At 40.8% G+C, this 22,726-nt stretch overlaps 1 protein-coding gene across 1 annotated transcript; it reads left to right on the top strand.

Annotated features, from left to right (window-relative positions):
* Window positions 1-1,966: 1,966 nt before the first annotated feature.
* On the top strand, window positions 1,967-17,536 carry LOC126401552 (tandem C2 domains nuclear protein). Its single transcript, XM_050062908.1, has 12 exons — window positions 1,967-2,055; window positions 3,518-3,592; window positions 3,670-3,870; window positions 5,876-6,046; window positions 6,583-6,662; window positions 9,919-9,988; window positions 10,705-10,805; window positions 11,521-11,637; window positions 11,856-12,047; window positions 14,977-15,091; window positions 15,216-15,415; window positions 15,776-17,536. Exons 2-12 carry the CDS (start codon window positions 3,526-3,528, stop codon window positions 15,884-15,886), a joined length of 1,425 nt encoding a protein of 474 aa, XP_049918865.1. The 5' UTR covers window positions 1,967-2,055; window positions 3,518-3,525; the 3' UTR covers window positions 15,887-17,536.
* Window positions 17,537-22,726: the final 5,190 nt, after the last annotated feature.

Below are 22,726 nucleotides of genomic sequence, written 5' to 3'. Positions count from 1 at the left end.
TTGGGGGAATATAACAAATAGTTGGATTATATCTATTAACAATGACATTTTGGAGGGGATTATACAATTTTGGGGGGGAGGAGTTCCACATTTAGGCAAACTCAAAATGTTGGCACCTAATGATTCACAAACGTTTGGGGGAAAAATGCCAAATTTGGGGGCTTTGGGCGCACAATATATGTCTGTCTGTCTACAGCAAATTTGGGGATTACGATGCCTTTTTTTTGTTGTTGTTGTTTGCGGGGATTACATTTTTGGGGAGATTACAACAAACTGTAGGGTCAAATTTTAGGATTATATGAGCACATTTTGGAACACTATAACTAAGTTTGGAATTATACCAGTTAGCAAATTCTGGGGGGCTATACCAAAATTAGGCAGGCTCAAAACATTGTGGGACCAAAACGATGAACAAACTTTGGGGGTAAAACAGCGATTTTGGACGCACAATATATGCCTTACCCACACAACTGTCCTGACCTCATGAAACAACAACACATTTGGCAATTATAATGTCACATTTGGGGGGATTATATCAACTAGTAGTATTATATCCACTAACAATTACATTTTGGGAACAATACCAAATTAGGGGAGGTTGTGACACTGTAACACATTCTGGGGCAACATTAGGACATTTTGGAGCACTATGGCAATGGGAGAGTACTAAAACCTTTTGGGATTATATCAATTAGCAGATCTGGGGACAGTATACCTAATTTGTGGGATTTAAGTGCAAAATAACATAATAATTGTCTTTACTACACAACTGTCCCTGGCATTAGCAGACATCTGGACTCCTGAAACTAGAGCAGATTTTCTGATCATGTAATATTTCGGGGGAATAAACAACTCCGGGGACAACACACAGAATTTGGGGGATTTAGGTGCACAATATATGTCTTCCCCAAACAACTGTCCTGAATTTACTAAACTACAGCAAATTTTGGGATTATAATGTAAAATTTGGGGGGAATATAACACATGGTGGGATTATACTCTTTAACAGTAACATTTGTGGGGATTCTAAAAAATGTGGGATATAATCAAATAAATTTTGGGATAATATGAGCACATTTTGGAACACTATAACAAAATTTTGAATTATGCCAGTTAGAAAATTTTCAGATGGATAACCTACATTTAGGCAAACTCAAACATTGTGGGACCGTAGCAACTGAAAAACTTTGGGGGCAAAACATCAAATTGGGTGTACAGTATGGTTTCCTCACACAACTGTCCTGGACTCATGAAACTACAGCAAATTTATGGATTATAATGCTACATTTTGAAGGGACTGCAACATTTTATGGGATTATATCCATTAAAAATGACATTTCGGGAACACTCAAATTTTGTGGATTTTGGGACAAATTCTGGGGTTTAATTAGAACATTTTGGAGCACTATACCTTTTTTTTTGTGGCAAATTTAGGATTGCATCAATTAACAAACAATGCGGAATCTATGCCAAATTAGGGTTTTTTGGCAAGTTCTAAAAATGTTAAACAATTAAACACTGGGCGTGTAAAAGCACATTTTGGGGATTTGAACAATAACAACAATAACTCTTCACAGCTGTCCCTGGCATGAGCAGGTTCCTGAAGTCAGAGATGCTTTTGATCATTTACTCGCCTTTTTCATTTTCACATCATTTCTCACACTGTACATGAGTCTGGTCAGTAAATATACTGGACCTAGATGGTTTCAGGTTTCTACCTGTGAGATGTGACAATGTTGAGAAATGGACTGAGGAAGAGGGAAATAAACTGACAGTAAACACACCGTGAGGGTAAACAAAAAAATCAGAGCAGAAAGTGGTGCTGTCATGGCTGTTCGAGGAAGCAAACACACAGTGATAGTCCGGGAATTACAGAGCTGGGGAGAGAGAGAGGGAAGGAGAGGAAAAGGGAGGGAGGGAGGAGGGAGAGAGACCTGTAACTGGAGTGCACCATAAACCTGAGCTCAGTGGCATTTCCCTCCAGTCGGCCTGTGAGAGTGAACACCACCGTCGCATGTGTAAACTTTATTCTCTGTGAATGAAAACATCATAAGGGTAAGTTTACATTTTTGCTGGTTTTGTCTTTTGATGTATTACTTCATTAACTGCCATTTTATGCCTGTAACAAGGTTAAATTGACGCAAATTCCTTCATACCTTCGCAGCACAATGCAGTGTTTGTTGACTGTAGCTGGTTGCGGGAAAATGAAATGATTTAAAGTCTTTTCACCTTTAGTTTGCAGCTAATTGAAAATATGCTCCTCTGTTCACTTGTGTCATAATTTACTTTTTAGAAGACATTTTAGAGCAGTGCACTGTACCAAATTGTTATTTTATGAGAACAATAACACATTTTAAGATTATTATAATCTATCTTTGGGCTGGTAAACCAAACTAAAACTACACAACTCAAACAATTAGGGGATGACTTAAAATGTTAGGGTTGCTCTCACAAATTTTGTTGGCTCTTTAACAAAGGCTGAAACAATTAGGGGACTGATTTCAAATGTAAGGGGTGGTCTCCCAAATTTGGGATATATTGAACAAATTTTGTAGGCTCTATACCAAATTTGGGGAATTTTGTGGGGGAACTAAAACAATTAAGGGAGTGATTTAAAATGTCAGGGGTGCTCTCCCAAATTTGGGATTTATTGAATTTTCTGGGGTCTGTACCAAATTTGGGGGATTTGGGGGGGAATTTAAACAGTTTAGGGAATTATATAAAATTTTGGGGGTGCTCGGGGCATCAGTGGCTTAGTGGATAAAGCGGGCGCCCCATATACAAGGCTGTTGCTGCAGCGGCCCAGGTTCGACTCCAGCCTGTGGCCCTTTGCTGCATGTCACTCCCTCTCTCTCTCCCTCCCGTGACGCTTAGCTGTCCTGTCAATTAAAGGCATAAATGCCCAAAAAATATCTTGGGTGCTCGCCGAAATTTGGAGTAAACTTAACATATTTGTCAGCACATTTTGGGGGTATATATCAAATTTGGCCAATGGTGAACCACTATAAAATGTGGGATTATATCAAATTACAAATTTGGGGAATTCTGAGATAATGACAATAATATAACAAATAGGAGAGGATTATCAGGGCATTTTATCAAATGTTTATACAATTACAGATTTTTGGGGTGCAGTCCAAACTTTCCCTGAGAAACTGGATTATATTTTAGGATCAGGGCAGCACATTAATTCTATGCCACATTCAATGATTGGGCTGCGCTACAACAAAAATTGGGATTATGTGAAATCATTTGACAAACGTTGGTGATTTGGAGGTACTATAACAAAGTTTTGGATTACAAAAAGGCAACACACACACACACACACACTGCACTATACTAAATAGTGAATTTAATTTAATTTTCTTGGGGGCACCATAACAACATAACATTAATGTTTGGAGTGTTATCACCTCCTGATTAGATCCCCTGAAATGTTTGTTCCGACTCTGCTGCTAATTGTGTTTACTGTGTAAACTAACCTCCACTTACTTCTTTATCATTTGAATATTTCCAGTCGCAGCCATGGAGTGTCTCAAAGACTGCTGCAAGAACTTCATGAAGAAGAAGGAGAGGGAGCAAGAGACTCAAGGTAAATTCACGCCCTGCACTGCTGCATATCCGACAGAGTGTTTTGTTTCTGATTGCGTGATTTCCTCTGCTTTCAAGTGATCGCTCTGAAGATGCCTCCTAACAAGGCAGCAGCATCAGGTTGGGAGCCGGAAGGTAGGAGGGGGGTCACAGAAGATTACCTCCTGTCCAAGCTGCCACCGGATGGCAGAGAGGTGCCATTTGTCCTGCCGACATTCAAGGCATCCTACGTCCAACCCAGAGGCTCCCGCTACCCCAATTTACAGTCTGGGCCGCAGAGTACGTACCTACTGAAAAATTACATCAGCTGGCTGCACTCTTTTTGATGTTTTGATGTCTTAAAGGATTAAACTAATTAACACCATCTCACCATCATATACAAATGAACTGTGATGAGCTTTAATGTAGAAACCTGTCTTAGATGTTTGTGTTGACTTAAAGGTTGGGTAGGTAAATAATGCCAGTCCCATCATCACAGTACTTTCGACCACACTGAATACACAACATGCAACTCACGTGGATTTATTTTCCAGCCATGATATTGACCATTCTGTTCCTTTACTGCTTCACAAAGCTTGTTGTGGCTTCCAGGAGAGGTTGTATTTTGAGGGTGTGGACGTCAGTCAGTCAGACCAGCTTTGGGCCAACGTTCAAATTAAGAACCAGACAAGATCTTGGCCAATTGAAAGGCTGAAAATGGCTGTTGTTGTTATATGTTTTGTTGCTGTTGCTCTAAAGTTTCAAGACAACTCCAGTCCACCAGGAAGTGCACCAGGCTTTGAAGTCAATTTTCATAGGGGCCAAACAATGGAACTATATCCTTCACATGATGCCATGTGGCCCAAAAAGATTTTTCCCCATGGCGGAAGAGACATCTGTAAATCAGAGGATGTGTCACAACCCCAGCAAAATGACTCATCAGAGTTTGATCCATTTGGCCTGATAACATTCTGAAAGTCTTGAAAGCTGCATGATTGAGTAATTTTTATCCCCATTCAAGTTAGCAGAAGGCTAAACAGGAAGTAGCCAACTTGGCCTTTGGAAGTCTCTAGATTTCTCCAGATGTCTGTCAGCTTGACGAGATAGAGGTCTGATTGTGCAAAATTACATTTGTGCTATATGTTTTCCCTTCAACAGCGCCCCCATCAGGCCATTCATTGACTGGATGTGTGTATAAAGTTCCCTACTAATGCACGGAATTGGAATTTTGGCTTTTCAGAATGTGAAATTAAGACATTCATTTTTAGGTACACCTTGCTAGTATCTGGTTGGACCCCTTTTGCCTTCAGAATTGCCTTAATTCTTGCTGGCACAGATTCGACAAGGTGCTGGAAACATTCCTCAGAGATTTTGGTCCATATTGACATGATGACATCACACAGTTGCTGCAGTACTGGAGTAGTGTCATGTTCAAGAAACCAGTTTGAGATGATGTGAGCTTTGTGACATGGTGCGTTATCCTGCTGGAAATAGGAAGATGGTCAGAAGATGGTCTTCTGCTGCTGTAGCCCATCCGCTTCAAGGTTGGACGTGTTGTTGGTTCAGAGATGGTCTTCTGCAGACCTTGGTTGTAACCAGTGGTTATTTGAGTTATTGTTGCCTTTCTATCATCTTGAACCAGTCTGGCCATTCTCCTCTGACCACTGGCATCAACAAGGCATTTTGGCTCACTGGATATTTTTTCTTTTTGGGACCATCCTCTGTAAACCCTAGAGATGGTTGTGTGTGAAAATCCCAGTAAATACTCAGACCAGCCCGTCTGGCACCAACAACCATGCCACGTTCAAAGTCACTTCTTCTGCTCTCTCTCCCATTCTGATACTTGATTTGAACTTCAACAGGTCGTATTGACCATGCCTGCATGCCTAAATGCATTGAGTTGCTGCCACTTGATTGGCTGATTAGCTATTACAATAAAGTGTCTGTAGAGTGTAATAGGTCAGTGAGCAAGTGTCCACCAAGATTCTGTCTGGAGCAAAAATACAAAGTTAAACCAGGGTGTAATATCACCTGTAATCTTGCCTTAAACATTAATATAGGTTCGGGTGATTGACACATTTTACTCCGCCCGTTCCACAGAGCCAGCTGCCATGATGCCTCGTGCATCTAAGTTTCATTAAAATCAGCTCAGAGGTCACTGAGGTATGCCCCAATGTTTGATTACACAACCACCAGGATATCCTGCTCCTAAGTGAATAGCTGCAGTCTTTTAGTTCACTGGCTGAAAAGAATAATTTGGTCAAATGGAGGCATGCTGACCTCCAGCCCTGCTCTCCGTCTGCAGGTTCAGCCCGGTGCACGTATGCAGAGAGGAAGGCAGAGCTGCTGGGGTCCAGTCAAATGTCCTACAGCCCAGAGTCCAGCTTCCATCAGGTGCAGCTGGCCGAGTACTTTTCCCCTGGATCGACCCGCCGTGACACACTGAAGAACAGAGTCTCCAGTCCCCAGAGTCCAGGTAGCAGACACAGCAGTACATCAAAAAATACTAAATCAATTTTTTTTTTTGAAATACCAAAAAGTGAGCAGAAATTTACATTGTTTAGTTATGCATTAATGTTTTATTATTAGAGAAAAATATGATTAAAATAGTGACATATATTTATGATTTTGATTAAAAAAAGGGTTACAGGAAAAAATTTGTGATTGTACGCCAATCAAAAACCAATCATTTTTATATTTATATCTCACAATGATGGACTCTTTTGTACTGCTAAATATGAAATCAGTAAGTTTGTGTCTTAATATTTACACTGACATAAATACAGCCAAACACAGTGTGCATATTCATCATTACATAAAATCTACTGCATTTAACAGTCCCGATTTACAGTTTGTCTGCAGTTGTAGAAGGACAAGTGTCATAAATTTAGGGGTAAGAAATCGCATGTATCCCTGAATTAATAGCACATACCTACAGAGTGAAACATGAATCCCAGAACTTAATTAAACCAACTTGATTAACATTAATATAAATTGGTGTTTGGCTTTCAGGTTGGTCTCTGAAACCGGGTGTCGAGCAGCGACTGAGCAGCTCCATGTTTGATCTGTCCAGCCCTCAGCTTCACATGCAGGTGAGACTGCTCTCTATCTAATCTGTATTCACACAGCGTTTCTCACCCTGTGTCCACCCAGACTAAATATAGTTTAGAGTTTCCACTGTGCTCAGCAGCAAAGTGGAACACTGACGGGCCTCACACACATTTTGATTCAAGTGGCAAAGTTGAGTGTTTTATACCGTAGAGTTGAACAAGAAGCTAATCTTAAAGTATTTAGCACCCTTAAAGCTCAACAATAAACAGGCTCTTGGCTCTTTGACTATTTAACTGTGTATTTTATTGACGTATTCAGCCACACACCTTCTTTATGTCCAATTTGGGACTCCATACGATGTCCATAGGTCTCTAAAACAACAAAGAAAGTGAAAACACCCTTAAAGATCCTCTTTTGTTACAGAAAGTAAATGATGGGTGTAGGCTCGTGAGTCACTCTGAAATGGATCTGAAAGCGTTTTGAAATTTAAGAGTGATTAAAAAGTCAATAGAGATTAATTTCAGCCTCAGCACTTATTCTTCCAGCAGTCCCTGAACATACCTCTGTTTGCTGCATGTGATTCAGCTGTTGCTTGTCTTGGATTAAGTGTTATTTAATCAGAAATACAATGAGAAAAAAACAATGAGTGAGTTGGGGCGTATTCTTTGTTGCATAAAAGGATGTGGTGTAGTGCGCCTGTCGATAGCTCCTGATTACCTGCTGAGGCTGTGTTACAATTAATCTAACGCCTCGCCCAACTCCTTGATAAATATTACTATGTCTTACTCAGAGCTCACACTGTGAAAACGTCAGAGCAATGTTAGAGCAACACACTCGCTGTTTTGCTTATTATGAACCAACACGGATACATTTCTATTAACCTTTCACTTGTGTCAATGTCCTTATTATCGGGAGCAACATGCAGTGTGTGTACAATAACAGTTCAATTTGCCCCAGTGTTTAGCTTGGCAACATTATGAGCAAACAGTAGTAAGTAATGAAAACATGAAAGACTCAGCTCCTTGACAATACAGCTACAGTACACAAATAAACATGGTCCCTAGAAATTAGATGTGAAATGAAAGTGCAGGTAAAGAAATGAGAACCAGTGAGAGACGGTGTTTTAAAGTTGTGGTAGATCTATGGAGGAAACAAAAAAAAGGATGTTGTGTTTTTGTGATGGTGTGAAGTAATTTTTACAGATTGCAATATCAGTTGGTCCTCCACTGTTCGGACAGAAATATCTCAACTACGACTGAATGGATTGGCGTGAAATTTACGTAAAACATTCATGGTCCCCAGAGGACTAATCGTAATGACTTTGGTGACCCGCTGACTTTTCCTCTGGTATCATGAGGAGGTTGACATGTGCGGTTTTGAGTGAAATGTCTTGATAACTATTGAATGGACTAGCATGAAACAAATATTCATGATCCCCAGAGGAGAAATTGTAATGACTTAAGTGACTTGCTGATGTTTCCTCTGGCAACACAAGGAGGTTGGCATTTGTGGTTTTGTGTGAAATGTATTCATGTCTATTACATGGCATGAATACTGGCAAGACTGGCATGAAACAGATATTCATGGTCCTCGGATAATGAAATGTAAAAACTGTGATCCCCTAACGTAGAAATTTCAATTAATACCCGAAAAACTGATGACATTCTCATCACCTTCACCTCCTCTGGTGAGAGAGTTGAGATGAATCCTAATGACTTTGGTGATTCACCAACTTTTCCTTTGGCTCCACAATGAGGTTGACATTTGGTTTTGCGTGAGATGTTTGCTTACTGTTGGATAGATTGCACTCAAATTATGAAAAAGTATTCATGGTTCCCACAGGATAAATTGCAGTGACTTTGGTGATTCGCCGACTTTTCCTTTGGTGCCATAAGGAGGTTGACATCTATGGTTTTGAGTGAGATGTTTGGCAACTATTGTGAAGATTGCACTTAAATTTTGTGAAGACATTCATGCTCCCCAGAGGACAATTTTTAATGACATTGGTGATCTGCTGAAGACAGAGTAGTTGTGCGCACATCCAATCCTGCTTTAGGTCAGGTGCTGGATAATGGGAGTCCATGCAGAAAGAAGAAGAAGAAAATCCGCACACTGAATTAGAGCTCCCAGTAAGTTTTTAATGACTAAAAAACCAAACGGTTGAAACGGAAGACCGTTTGGGTCGAAACGTTGCTTTTTTAGTCATTAAAAACTTTGGTGATCTGCTGACTCGTCCTGACGACGATTGGATGGACTAGCATGAAACAGAAATTTATGGTCCCCAGATGATGAATTGTAGTAAATGTGATCCCCTGACCATGTCAGAATTTTAATTAATAGCCTCAAAAATGGATGACATTCTCATCACCCTCACCTGTACTTTGTGTTTAGTGGGAATTAGCAAGTGTTGGAAAGTTACATGAAGACAGTGAACATGAAAATGTGGTGAAGATATTCATGGTCCCAAGAGGATGAATCATAATGATTTGATCCACTTACTTTTCATCTAGCGCCTCAAGGAGGTTAACATTAGTGATTTTGAGTGAGATGTCAACAAATGTTGGTAAACTTGTAAAAAAAAAAAAGTTTTGTGAAGACATTCATGCTCTCCAAAGGGTGAATCCAAATGACTTTCATGACCTGCTGGCTTTTCCTTTTGTTGCCACAAAGAGGTTAAGATTTGTGGTTTTGAGTAAAATGTCTCAGCAACCATTGGATAGATTGTTATGAAATTTTGTGAAGACATTCATGGTTTCCAGAGATGAATCCTGACTTTGGGGATCCACTAACTTTTCCTTTGGCGTAACAAGGGGGTTGACTTCTGTGGTTTTGAGTGAGATGTTTTGCAACTATTGGTAAGATTGCAGTTAAATTCTGTAAAGATATGCATGGTCCCCAGAGGATAAATTGAGATGACTTTGGTAGTCCGCTAAATTCTCCTCTAGTGGTACAAGTAGTTCTAGTTGTGGTTGTCATTCTAAGCAAAATGTCTTGACAATTTTTGGCATGAAACAAATATTCATGGTCCCCAGAGGATGAATTGTTTTAACTTTGATACCCTGATCATGTCAAAATTCCAATTACTACCTGAAAAAACAAATGATATTCTCATCACTTTCATCTGTTCTTTTTTGAAGTGCAAATTAGCAATTGTTAGCATTAGCACTAGCATTAAGCACCGCTGCACCTTAGTACAACCTAGTCTTGAGAAAATGACTAATTTTGGGTTTCAGTGGGGGAAAAAAGTGAACCTGTCATCTCCTGACTATCTCTTTGTGTGTTTGGTTTTACCTGCAGCGCTTTGATTCCGTCTCCAGCATCCTCAGCAGTACATCCTCCAGGATTGGCTCCATTGAAAGCAGCCTGGGTAACTTAAATACCAATTAGTCTCTGTCTACAAACACTTTTCCTTTCAAACTTGCTGTTAAATCTGATTAAGATCGCTCTGCATTGTGCAGCCATGAAAGGGCAGACACAGTAATTGCTTGCAAATGTTTTCACTCAGTTCCACCATTGAGCTTCAACGATAAGCCTTCATACGTAAAGATTGTATTATTCTATGAGGAGACGCAGCTTTGCTATAATAAGACATAAATAATATGTGTGACGATAGTCGTTTTTTTCTTGCAATTGTTTTTGGCTTTCAACTGCAACCTCTGTTAGAAAACTCAGCCAGTCTTGCACTGCCATGGCAACTTTCCACTTTTATTACTTTTATATACAATGCAATGCTTGAGCAGCTCTGCAGGCTCTTTAAAAAGAGGTTTGATGAAACAGACAAAAAAGATGATAACAAGGGCAGAAAAGTGATCATTGTCCAAAATAAGTATTGCATATCAAGATCTTGTTGAAATTTAAACCCCTCCAAAGTTAAAGTTAGATGAATAATTTTGCATTTATAATAAATGAGAAAACCCAGGCGGCTGAAATCTTCTGAGATTATTGATTCAGTTTGGCACAAAGGCGTAAAAACTTCCATCTATATCAGCTTTTAAATTCATTAGCAACTTAATATAGCCACACTTCAATATTGCATTCATTAACCTCCAGTAATTTGTTCCTGTTGTGCTGCTGGTGTGACAGACTCCATCACTCTGTCTGGGGACGAGCGTGAGCTGGGGAAAGTGTGCGTCCGACTGAGCTACCAGGAGGCTCTGGAGCAGGTGTGGATCACTGTGGTTCAGGTAAGGTTACATGCTGTGAGGAGACACAAAAAGCTCCATTGTGCTCGTCTGCTGCGTTTCTCAATGGACCCTCTGTGAGTCCAGAACACAGGTCTCTGTTAGATCCTCTCAGCACTCTCTTAACTTTGGCTCTGACACTCTGGAGGAAAAGGTTGGTTTTTAAGGAACAGAAGTGTCCTCATTGATGCTGAAACACAGTGAGCCATGTATCTGTGCATTTACGCAAATGGCAAAACCTAGTGTGTGTGTGCAATTTAATTCTTTGTTTACACTTGAAAGGCTTTAACGCAGAGACATGCTCTGATTCCTCAAGGAAGGGGGGGAAATGAAAAAAGGGCGCACCTCATTACCACTCAAGATTAGGTTTCGTTTTTGGTTAAGGTTCATTTTTTTCCCAAGGTCACATTAGTGCAGCAGTTAAACTATCCACTGAGACATTTGGATGAACAAGTGGCGCATTAGGGCTGCACAAATGCCCTTATTGTGTGACATTATGTCAAAAATAAAGCATAAATGAAGCATATCCTGCTTTGATTAAGTTTTTTAAAGAGAGGATTGATATATCAGAGGTTTTGGATTCTTATGTTTTTGTATTCATGTCCTTTTTTACTTAGTGGAGCCGTTTGTCCCAAACCTGTTTGCTGAAGTGGACTGCAGCCTGTAAATAGATTTGACCTGCCTCGAGTAAAACGTTCTTTTCCCCTTTTGTTATCAGTGTTCAGACCTCAACGTTGTTCCGGAAGGAGTGGAACAACAAAAGATTGGATTTAAAGGGATCATCACCATTCCCAAACCGATACAGTTCAAGAGCTCAGTCAAGGAGTACCGTCAGGTAACGCTCAGGATCGCTGTCTAAACCTGAGACATTTTGTAACAAGACTTTGACACATGCTGTACAATCCTCAAAGCCACTAATTTCCTTTCTCAGATTGTTTTGAACTTAACTTTGTCTTTGCAGAGTTGTGCAGGTAGATCTAGCATTTCTGAATGAGTTGTTGAGAAATCACCTGATACTTATTGTCGGCTCCTTCTGCTCCTTCTGCTCTTTAGGATATGCCCTTCATGGAGACCTTCGTGTTTGCGCTGCGTCTCCAGCAGTTGCGCTGCAGTGCTTTGGTGCTGCGGCTGCAGACACACATCCCCAAGAAGCGTACGGTGGCAGAGTGCGTCCTCTCGCTAAGAGAGCTTGGTCCTCAGGAGACAGACCACTGGCTCGAGCTCAGCCCTCCGTCCAAATCATCTGTGAGTGTTCACTTCACATGCCACAAATCACTCCTGATGCACTAAAGCCTGTTTCCGTTACCATCACAATGTCTGTCCCTGGTGTTTCAGATAGTGGCACAGTTTAAGAACATTTACAAGATTACCAGGAATCAAAAAATTGTTACAACGTGATTTCATCCCTACTCGTCATATTTTGCCACTTGGGCAGATATCCCAGTGTTACTGCAATGACGCCAGGGGCAGCCTTTTGTGCCGTACCTTGATGCAGAAGGGGTCGGAGGTAAGAAGGGGTCACCAGTTAAGTTTAGGAAACAAAACTACTTGGTTATGGTTAGGAAAAGATTGTGGTTGTTGTGATCAAACACTCTGCTTTGGTGACACAAACATGGCAGCCTTATGTCAGCTTTGAGAGATTTGCAAACACAGTATCCAATATTTATTGTCTGTTGGTCTCTAACACTCCTGGGTCAAAGTCCTGTGCTTGTTTGACTCATCCATCTCCCATAAGCCAAGGTCTTGAGGTCTTTATACTAGATCTGTTGATCTGAGCTTCTAACAATGATGCATAGGTTTAAGAAGAGGTCCTTTATTGTTACTGTACCGGTACAATGCAATTTTTAAAAGCTACAACTGTACACAGTGCAAGTTAAAAAGTACAAACAAGGGACAACTCAGAAAAAATACCATAATCACATGACCAATAAATAAAAATAAAATAAATAATAATCATCATAAACATTAATGTCTGTACCAAATATCATGACTATCCATTCAATAGCTGTTGAAATATTTCATCAAAATCCCCTAATGTCAACCTTTATGGTGGCACTAGGGGAAAAGTCAGGGGATCCCAGAGTGAGCAGGGTTATCTGTTGGTGTCTTACCTGCCGTCCAGCTATTGTGGCCAAGAGGAAAAACTTTCCGTGTGGGAATATCCCAGACTTTTATTACCTATTCTCCACCATTTCCTTCGTTGGCTGCTGTCTTTATCACCCCTTTGTATGTGCACAGTAAATAAGAACAAAGCGCCGTGTGTGTCTCATAAAACTGTCCCCATGATGCATTGTAGCCCGCTGGCATGTACTGTGCTCTTGGCCCTAACAGGGTAAGGCTGACGCTGAGGAAGACTTTATGCTGTTGCATAATCGCAAGAAAAGAGAAAGGGGATTCATTATTGAGAGAAATTGGGAAACAGGCTTTTATTGGAGACAAGAAACCAGAGTGCTGGTTCTGGAAATGTACGGCATGAAAAGTAGGTCAAACCTCAAACCATTTCAACAGCAGAGTGGTTTTGTTGATAAATGGATGCATGTCTGGCCGGTGACAGTAAAATGTGAACTGTTTCTGCACTTAGCGGATCTGACAGTGAATCATCATTAGGTTCTCAGAGGGTCCATTTGATTCAGTGAGTGATTTTACCCATCTGGTGGACACAAAAGGCACAAATTGTCCAAATCACTGTCATTCATTGAGGCTCTTAATGGTCAAGACAGCTGAACTCGTAGAAGTCTTAAACAAGAAAAGTATCAGCGGAGCAGCTGGAAGTCTAAGATGAATCATACAAGACTAAGATCTTCAGCCGCTAGCAACTCTGTGAAGCTGCATCTACTCACAGTGGAGCTTTGAGCTAAATGCTAATTTCAGTATGCTCACAGTGACATTGCTAACAAGCAGATGTTTAGCAAATATATTGTTTAACATGCTCATTTTTTAGTTTAATGTGCAAGCTTGCCAACATTTAGCACTAAACACAAATTAGAGCCAAGGCTGACGGGAACGACATCAGTTTGTCAGGTATTTGTTCACCTGATGGTAGCGCTGGAGAAAAAGTTAGTCGATCATCAAAGCTATCACAATTCAGTCTGGGGGGGAAAATGAATATCTCATCCAAATTTATGGTAGGCTAATCCATCCAATATTTGTTGAGCTAGTTCCCTGAGAGCCACAATGTGAACTACATGGAGGTTCTAGAGGAAAGTAAAGGGGTCACCAAAGTGTTCAGTCATCCTCAGGCAACCATGAGCAAATTCCACAATGCTGCTGTGCATGGCTACAAACAATATTAGAGGGATTAACACAGTGTTCTGTATAATGTCTATAAATGCTACACAAAAAACAATCGACCCTTCGCTAAGACCTACCCCTCGAAAGCAGACTGGCAAATCATAGCGTAGCATCGGCTAGCTCCAGCAAAGGTCCAATAACTGAACGACTCTAATGCAGTTGTTTCACATTTCCACCATTTTCAGGCAGGTTTTGTGGATTTGGAGCTAAGTGTTGTTCCTCGGACACATTAATGATACCTGATACCTCGTTACATGGAGAGGTTGGAAAAAGATATACGTTTCTTCCCTGTTCCAAAACCAAAATCAGACCCTGAAAAGTGTAGGGTTAGCTAGCTAGCTACTGAAGATATAGCCTACTGAATGTATACACATGCTGCTTTTGCTTTGTAATGATTATAACAGTGAAACAAAGACCGACCCTGCTGTACAGGAACCAGTGAAGGGAAGCAGGGAAACTTTGCTGATATTCAACCAGCTGTGTGTCATCACAGTGTGCGTAGATGAACGTTAGTTGGCTTCCCTTGGAGCTTCCAGCCAAACAAACACCGTTCATCTGCACACACTGCAATGCCACACAGCTAGTTCAATACACTTAGTGTCGACATATGTTCATATTTTGTCTTACAGTTTCCTTGTATAATCAGCTGATGTTTAGGGTCTGAGATAAGATCACAAAAACAAGCCCATTATTCATTACTAAGTAACTAGATACTGTTGGTTACCTTTGGCAGCCTACTGTTCTTTATAATCCTGTGAAATGTTTTTAAAGATGTTGCAAACCCAGCAGTACAACAAGTTTTTGTTATTTTCCTACACAAAAATTCAAAGATTGTTGGCTGTATTCCTGATTATTTATATATGATTGAATATTTATCTTTCAGGTGTGCCACTCTGAGCTGCATCTCACCACCTGCTTTCAGCCAGTCAACGGACGCATCCAGCTCCAGGTCCTCGCCGCCCAAAACCTCCCACCATCCTCTTCACCACTCACACAAGGTACTATAGATTTTACTGGAAATGGTTTTAATGTGAAATATTTTACACTAAAATAATAAGAAGAGTATTTCCAGTCTCGCGTGGCTCTTGAGAGTAATCATGCTGTTTTTATACACCTCTGAAGCATTTTTCGTCAAAGTGGAGATGCACCAGTCGGGGCGGGTGGTGATGAAGAAGAAGACTCGCATCCTGAAGGCCTCGGGGAGCCAGTGTAAGTGGGCGGAGACATTTCACTTCCTGCTGATTACGTTAGACGATGCCTGCTCGCTGACAGTCAAACTCTACAGCCGCAGCTCAGTCAGGAGGAAACAGTGTCTCGGACAGGTGAGTAATTCTGACACCAGGTCTCTTCATTAAGACATAATACTCAGAATTTTCCTTTAGTTATGATGTCTTAGTGCTAATTTTATGTATTTATTTTATTGCAAATATTTATGATTCATTGATGTAATATATCACAGTGTTGGCCTCACTAATAATGGGCTGTTATTAGATAGATAGATAGTAGGCAGACTTATAATGTCAGCATACTGACCCTGTAGTTGTAGTTATACAATATCTTTCTGAGGTTTGCTAACATTAGCCACTGAGCTAATGTTAGCAAACCTGAATCATACCAGACCATGTGAGGGCAGAGCAAAACACCTGAGTGTATTGAAGTGGCCTTCATAATGTTTCTGGTAGGTTCAGCTGGGATTCGACAGCCCTATCCCAGAAGCAGTGGAGCAGTGGAAGGACTCGATGGCTCACCCAGAGAAGGTGGTGTCTGCATGGCACAGGCTGAGCGCTGTCTAAACCTCCTCTCATAACGTCTACTGTACGTGCTACAGACGTGATGTTTTCGTGCTGCAGGTCCAGCTGTGCCCGCTCGGTTTTCCAGTCGGCCGGCCACACTCTTGTACTGAGTCGACTCTGACGGACTGGACTGTAAACTACAGAACATTCTCTGAACGCCCTGAAAGACCAGATTTCCACTGTCCAGGTGCTCGGTTGTAAATAGGGGTTTCGAACAAAGTGTAATTGCTGGAAGAACTGTTTTCTGTGTTTTTTGAGTAGATGAAACTAAGGTTTTTTTCTTGACCAAAAAGTAGAGCATTTGCCAAACTGAGAGAAAGTTAGCTGCAGTGCAATTAGCTGTATATAATGCTATATTTTGTATCATGCTTTTTAGTGAAAACCTTGTCACTCTGTTTCCGTTGGATAGAAAGTTTACAAGCAGAGAAAGTCACCATTAAGACAGACTCACTATGTTAAAAACTTCATGTTATCAGTCTGTAATTAAGACTGGAGATATTCTACATTTTTCTTAATGTCAACAAACCCATAAAAAGATCAAAACTAACTCTATTTTAGTCTTTTTCGAGGTACTTTCCGACTTTCCTGTCTTGGGCTTACAGGTTAATCCCTTTGGTTCCTTACTAAAGATGTAAATCATTTATACTTGTGCAGTGGTGTGTCCGTATCACTTTGCAAGTACAAGTACACAAATCAGCTTCACTATAACTCGCAGCATTCACAGACAAAGCATTTGTCTTTTGCTGGACACATTTTCCCCACAAATACAACATGCTAACATTATTAGCATTAGCCTATGGCATTTTACATTGTATAAATAAGCTTAGCAGCTAGTGTTTTTTTCCTCTTCTCATATAAAACCAGGGGCTACAGCAACATTTAACAAAGGTAACATTACAAAATTTGGCTCAATTACAGCTCACACGGTTCACCAATGGCAGCTAGCGGGCTTTTCCTCTACCACACCAAAACTACTTTAGATGAGTGCAGCAAAAGTACTTTGTTAAGTTTCGGAAAAGATCATGGTTTGGATTAAAATGAGACTGACTTTTGGTTTCACACAGAACATTAACATCAAACTCCTGGGTAAAAGTCCTGTGTGTTTGACCTATCCATGCACCCTGACATCTTTCCTACAGGAACTTCCTCTCTCTTTATACTACGTCATTACCGCCTATGGGCTTACTTTGGAGTTAATGTAAAGCCCAGTGCATCTCATACAAACGCTAAAGGGTGTCCTGCACATCAATATTAGATGCTAAGGGCTGTGACAAAGCGTAGGTATTTGACAATTTGGGAGTGAGAACAAGTTTCATAAATACATATCAGTAGTTTTACATTTTTTTTAAAGGTTCTGTAGTTTTCAGCAAACATTACTTAAACTCGCCACAAGTGATTTTTTTTTCTTTTTTTGTGGTTAGGTTTGATTCATTGTTGGTTTTGGTCTTTTCATGGTATTTGTTGGCAATAAGAGAAATCACTCTGCTTATCCTCTACGTCCCTAAAAGGTTTTCCCTTACCCTAATTTAACTATGTAGGATGTCATGTTACTGTACAAAACGGCAGTATCAAACCTTAGCTGTACGCTTTTGATAAAAGCACTTTAATTTTTTGTAATGTATTTATTGTATTAATGTTAAACTTTAGTGATTAAAAATAGGTGTCATTTGAAAGTTTGGTTTGTGTTTTCATTGAAGCAAAGAAAGACGTGCAGACAACACTAATGGAAAATAAAATGTTTGAGCATTTGTCTTTAGGTGACATCTTGTTTCAGCAAAATCTGATAAAAGAAGAGGATCACTTTAAGTTTGTACAGTAATTCTGGGATTTTATGTGAAATATAAATGATGGTAAGAAAACAGGCCAGAGTCCTCAGCGTGTACTTGAGTGCCGCGCCTGTAAAATAGGTCAACAACCATAAAGCAAAGCGTCACTGTGTCACTTTTCATTGAAGAGGCCCCTGGTTGAGAAGTCTCAAGGCAAACAGCAAGAGAATCTGTCACGTTCCTTCTCCTGCTCCTGACTCTGGAACATCCTGTTTTTCAATTTGACCCTTCATTATAAAGGCAATTTAATGTCCCTTCAGTGTGTGGGCAATCTCAATCTAATCCTCAGTGTCTGAGGGAGAACTGTGCAGAAAAGAACACTTGTCATTTGTGGGAAGAATCAAAACAATTTCCTTTGAAAAGGTGAGTTTCTTCTCAATTAAATGTGTCCGTGTTTTGAAAATTGCAATGCCTTCACTTACAAAACACTCTTTTACAAAAAAAAACCAACAACAAAAAAAGATAATTATTAAAGTGAATGTGTGAAATTTCAGGGTGTGTAACCATCTTTACTATTCAAACAATCATTTGGAACATATAGTAACATTTCTGACAGGCAAATTTGGGATTTAAGTCCTCATGTTTATCACCTCAGAGGGAATCCTGTCTCCTCTTCAGTCTCATAAAGCATGAGATTTCCTGGCAACATCCTCTGTGTAACCAGCTGTAGACGTGGACACGCAAACACACACCCAGTGAACAATAAGTCTGTGGACCAAGAAAACACAGACCAGCGAGTGTTTGTGATTAAAGTGTGTGTGACCAGGATAACTGGGTGCCCCACGTGAGCTGACCTGCGTCAGAGCCCTTCACATCCTGGCGTGCCAAAACACCATCATCTTTATTTTACGTAATTAATGTTTGATTTATGGTTAATGTTACACAGAGGGCATTCCAGACACACCTTAACCTGTGACTTGACTACACACTCAACTCAGAGGAGTGTGTTTGACTTTGACTCAAGAAAAGTGCTCGACTCTCACAAGCAGGATTTTGGGTTATTGTTCCTTTATGTGCTGAACAGATTCTTTTCCTGACAGTCAGTTGGCAGGATGCCGAGCTGAGTTTGCCACACATTCCAGTTGTCTCATAACCACATGCTTGTATGTGCAGGTTCCTTCACCTGGGAGACAGACTGGAGAGTTTACAAGAGCCCTGCAGGAGAGAGGAGATCCTTAAGATTCATGCCTCTCTTATCAAATGAGGGCTCAACCTCTGGTTTTCATCCAAAATAAAGGTTTATGTGACATTACATGACTGTGACGATCCCTCCGTTCCCCTAGGTGTGCTGTTACTCTGCTGTTCCTCTTTGTGTTGCAGGAGCCACATCAGGACTTGTCATCAACTTCAGGAGCCACACCTGGGCCCTGTGTGGTTTTTGGCTGGACTGCAGCATGCAAGGCCAACGCTTTGATGGAGAAAGTGTCTGTGAGTGAGTGATGAAGTAACACCATTGATCAGAATGAGCAATGACTTAAGTGTTGGTGTCTCTCCATTGGTTACTGCCCTTTTGAATTCCCAATGGATGAGTCCTAAAACCCGGAAATGAGTTAGCATTTTACTACACACTGTTCCCTCATCTCAAAGTCATTAGGTTTTTGGTTAGATACCTGAAATAAGGCCTGTGGTTAACACAAGCTTAAGAGACTTTAGCATTTTGTTCCGCAGCATAAAACACATTGGTAAACTTGTGAATTTTGAAGCTTCTATGTGTCTCAAAAACCTGTTTGCTAACAGGAGTGTCATCACACTGAGCCACACTGAACACGGCTTTACAGTCTTGTTATGGTGGTGATGTTAGATCGTGCAACTGTAGTGTACTTTGTTTATAGCCTAACGTCAGCTTTTTATTTCTGGCTTTACAGAAATCATAAAAGTGGTGTTAATCTATGAAGAATATCTTGCTGAACAGAACGTGTAAGTATCATAAACATTTGTTTGCCACAGAGCTTCTTTTATGCACTAATCAAAAATCCAATGGACAAATCCCATACTGTAGGTTAGCATCACCACTGTGATGCTAACTTCAGAGTCGTCCAGCACTCTATTGCTCATCCAGTGCATATGCCAAGAAAAGTTTCAAGCTGGGGTGATCTCTAGCTTGCCTGGTAGAGTGTGCGCCCCACATATGCTAAGTCCTTTGCAGAAGACCGGGTTGCATTCCAACCTGTGGCCCAGTGTCAACTTCCTGCTTAGTTTAGTTTAGTTTAGTTTAGTTTAGTTTGTTTAGTTTAGTATAGTAAAGTGTATTTAGTTTAGTGTACGTTAGTTTAGTTAATTTTAATTTAATTCAATTTAGTACCACCAGGGGGCCTCAAAGTCAGAGAATTTCAAATCCTGCACGTGAAGGGAAAGTTCATCTGAACATCAAAAATACATATTTTTCCTACTTATAAGTCCAGATCGTTTTGGTGTGAGTTGCCGAATGTTGGTTTATATCAGCTGTAGAGATGTCTGCCTTCTCTCTCATATAAAAAGTGAGCAGCTTCCTGTAGGAACTATTTTCCTTCTAAGGAACTACACCGGCCAACTTTATCACTGCACAGACGGAAGCGTGCATCTACTCATGGATGACAGGAGATTTAAGTATTAATGCCATCCTCCTCGGTTGAGCTTTAATGTTAGCCAGCTCAGTTGTGCTAGGTGAGCTAGCATTAAATGCAACTAGTACTGTTTTAACTCACTGTTATTTACAACTGCAGCAGGCAGCTGTTTCAGAAAAGCTACACCACCTGCTCAGCTCTTAATAAAGACAGAAACAGTTAGCGACTAGCTGGTGAACACAGTGGAGCATTTAGCAGCTAACGAGTCTGATACTTCTATCAGGAGTTGGTGGAGACCAAAACAGAGCATAAGGAGAGAGAATATTGGACTTAAATTAACCAGATGGTCAGAACCTCAAAATGTATGTTTATGATGCTAGGTATGGGCCAGATGTGTAAATTTGCAACTGTATGCTAGCGTGCTGAGGCTAGAGCTTAGATTCTCTGCCCGGGCCCGAGCCCAGCCCGACCCGGCCCACGGGCCCAAGCCGGGTCAGGCCGGGATCCCCCCTCCCTCTGACGGGCCCAGGCCAGGCCGGTAAGATATGACTTTTTTTTTTTTTTTTTAAAGCTATGATTTGATAATGTTATAGACTATGTACTGTAGCGACCCTGCAGTAAATGTTCTGTTATAATGTCAATGTTCTGTGAGTTAATGGCATGTCTGGGATTGAATGAGGTGCGGGGTCCGAGTGTGACGGGGATGAGGAGGGCTGTGTGAGTGCGCGTGCTGGTGTGTGTATGAGCGAGCTGGAGGAGAGAGCAGGAGTGCACAGATGGAGTTACAGCTAAGTTGTTGTTTGTTGGTTGTTTTGGCGTGGTTACAGCCAACAGTAACCTGTACTGTTCAGTAATAAACGGTGGTTTAATTGCCGAATAACTGCGTCATCCTTTCCACACGTCCAATGTTGCAACATTGTGCGTGCACAGCCCTTCACCACCTGGATCCTAAAATAAACACCTGTTTTATTACATAATCATGCTTCCGTGTTGCATCATTCATTAAGATCCTATATTTTTGTCATTGAAATAACAAGAATTGTGGTTTAATACTCTTAATTATAACAGCCAACTTATTGAAAAATGTCAGGTTTAAATCGGGCTCGGGCCCATAATTACAGTTAATTGGATGGGCCGGGCCGGTCCCGGACATAACGTGCACTTGCTCGGGCCAGGTCGGGCTGGATTTTTTGGGCCCGATCTAAGCTCTAGCTGAGGCCTATCTGAAAATGTCAGATTTTGTGTTCACATCTTGTTTCTGCTGCCCTCAAGTGGCCAAACAAACCATTACTGGTGGTTTAATTAGAGTAAATACTTGTTGGACTTCAGGGTAAATGTTAAGTTATAAAGCACTCAAAGATGACGTTTCTCCCACCATGTAAATTGAAAGAATTTATTAGAGAGTTATATCCGTGGAGAGGTTTAGAGGAAGTTGCAGTCATGTTGACAGTATCTACTCATTTCTGTTCTTTCAGGAGACAGAGCAGTGAATAATGGGCCAGGGCCAGATTTTAGAAACAGTTTCCAAAAAACAGCCAGGCTCACCAACCACATTACTCTGTCCTCCTGTTGGGCACAGCTCCTACAAAGCAGGAGAGCTGTGTTTGACCACCAGCTGCTGGTTTTTCATCAAAACGGGATAAAAAAACAAACTAATCTCTCATCTGACAGGAGGATGTTTCCTGCTGCTTCATCTCCAGGATGTGAATTCTTCATTTATTTAAACTGATGGAGTGAAAACTTCTTTTGAGCTCCTGGTTTAGAGAGATTTTACTGTTTCACTCACGCACACACTCACTCACGTAAACACATACACTCTTGTACTTCTGACTTTGTGAGGGCCCTTATTGACATAATGCATTCCCTAGCCCCTTACCCTTACCCTTACCCTTACCCTAACCTTAAGCTAAACCCAATTCTAACCTGAACCATAAAACCAAGTCTTAACCCTCAAACAGGCCTTTGAAAAACTGAGGACCAGTCAAAATGTCCTCACTTTGCAAAATGTCCTCAGTTTGCAAAATGTCCTCACTCTGTGGCGTAAGTACATGTTTTGGTCCACACTGTGTGGCAAGTACAAGTATACACACATACACACACACTGCAGCTATATTGCAATTATCTTCAGGTCAGTGATGTAGTGGTAGTTGATGAAATGGGGGTACCACTAGGTCAGGCATGTCCACAGTCTGGCCTGGGGGTCAACTGTGGCTGGCAGACAGATTTTAAACATCCTGTGGCTTGCTGTTCAAAGTATAGTATATATGTTGGTTAATGAAGCATGACCACTTTGCATTTTTTCCGTTCGCCTCACAATGGCAGGACTTTCATACAGTTTGTAGACATGCACCAAATAGGAACTACACAGACAGAACTGGTGTATCTTCATTAACAGATTATGTAGCTGTAGTTTGATAATCTTTTCAAAAAGCTGAGGCTGAAGTTCAGGTTTTATTTCAGAAACAAGTCCT

This window comes from Epinephelus moara, chromosome 14 (genome assembly GCF_006386435.1).
Source record: "Epinephelus moara isolate mb chromosome 14, YSFRI_EMoa_1.0, whole genome shotgun sequence".
Taxonomy (NCBI): domain Eukaryota; kingdom Metazoa; phylum Chordata; class Actinopteri; order Perciformes; family Serranidae; genus Epinephelus; species Epinephelus moara.
This window is presented reverse-complemented; position numbering and strand designations above follow the sequence as displayed.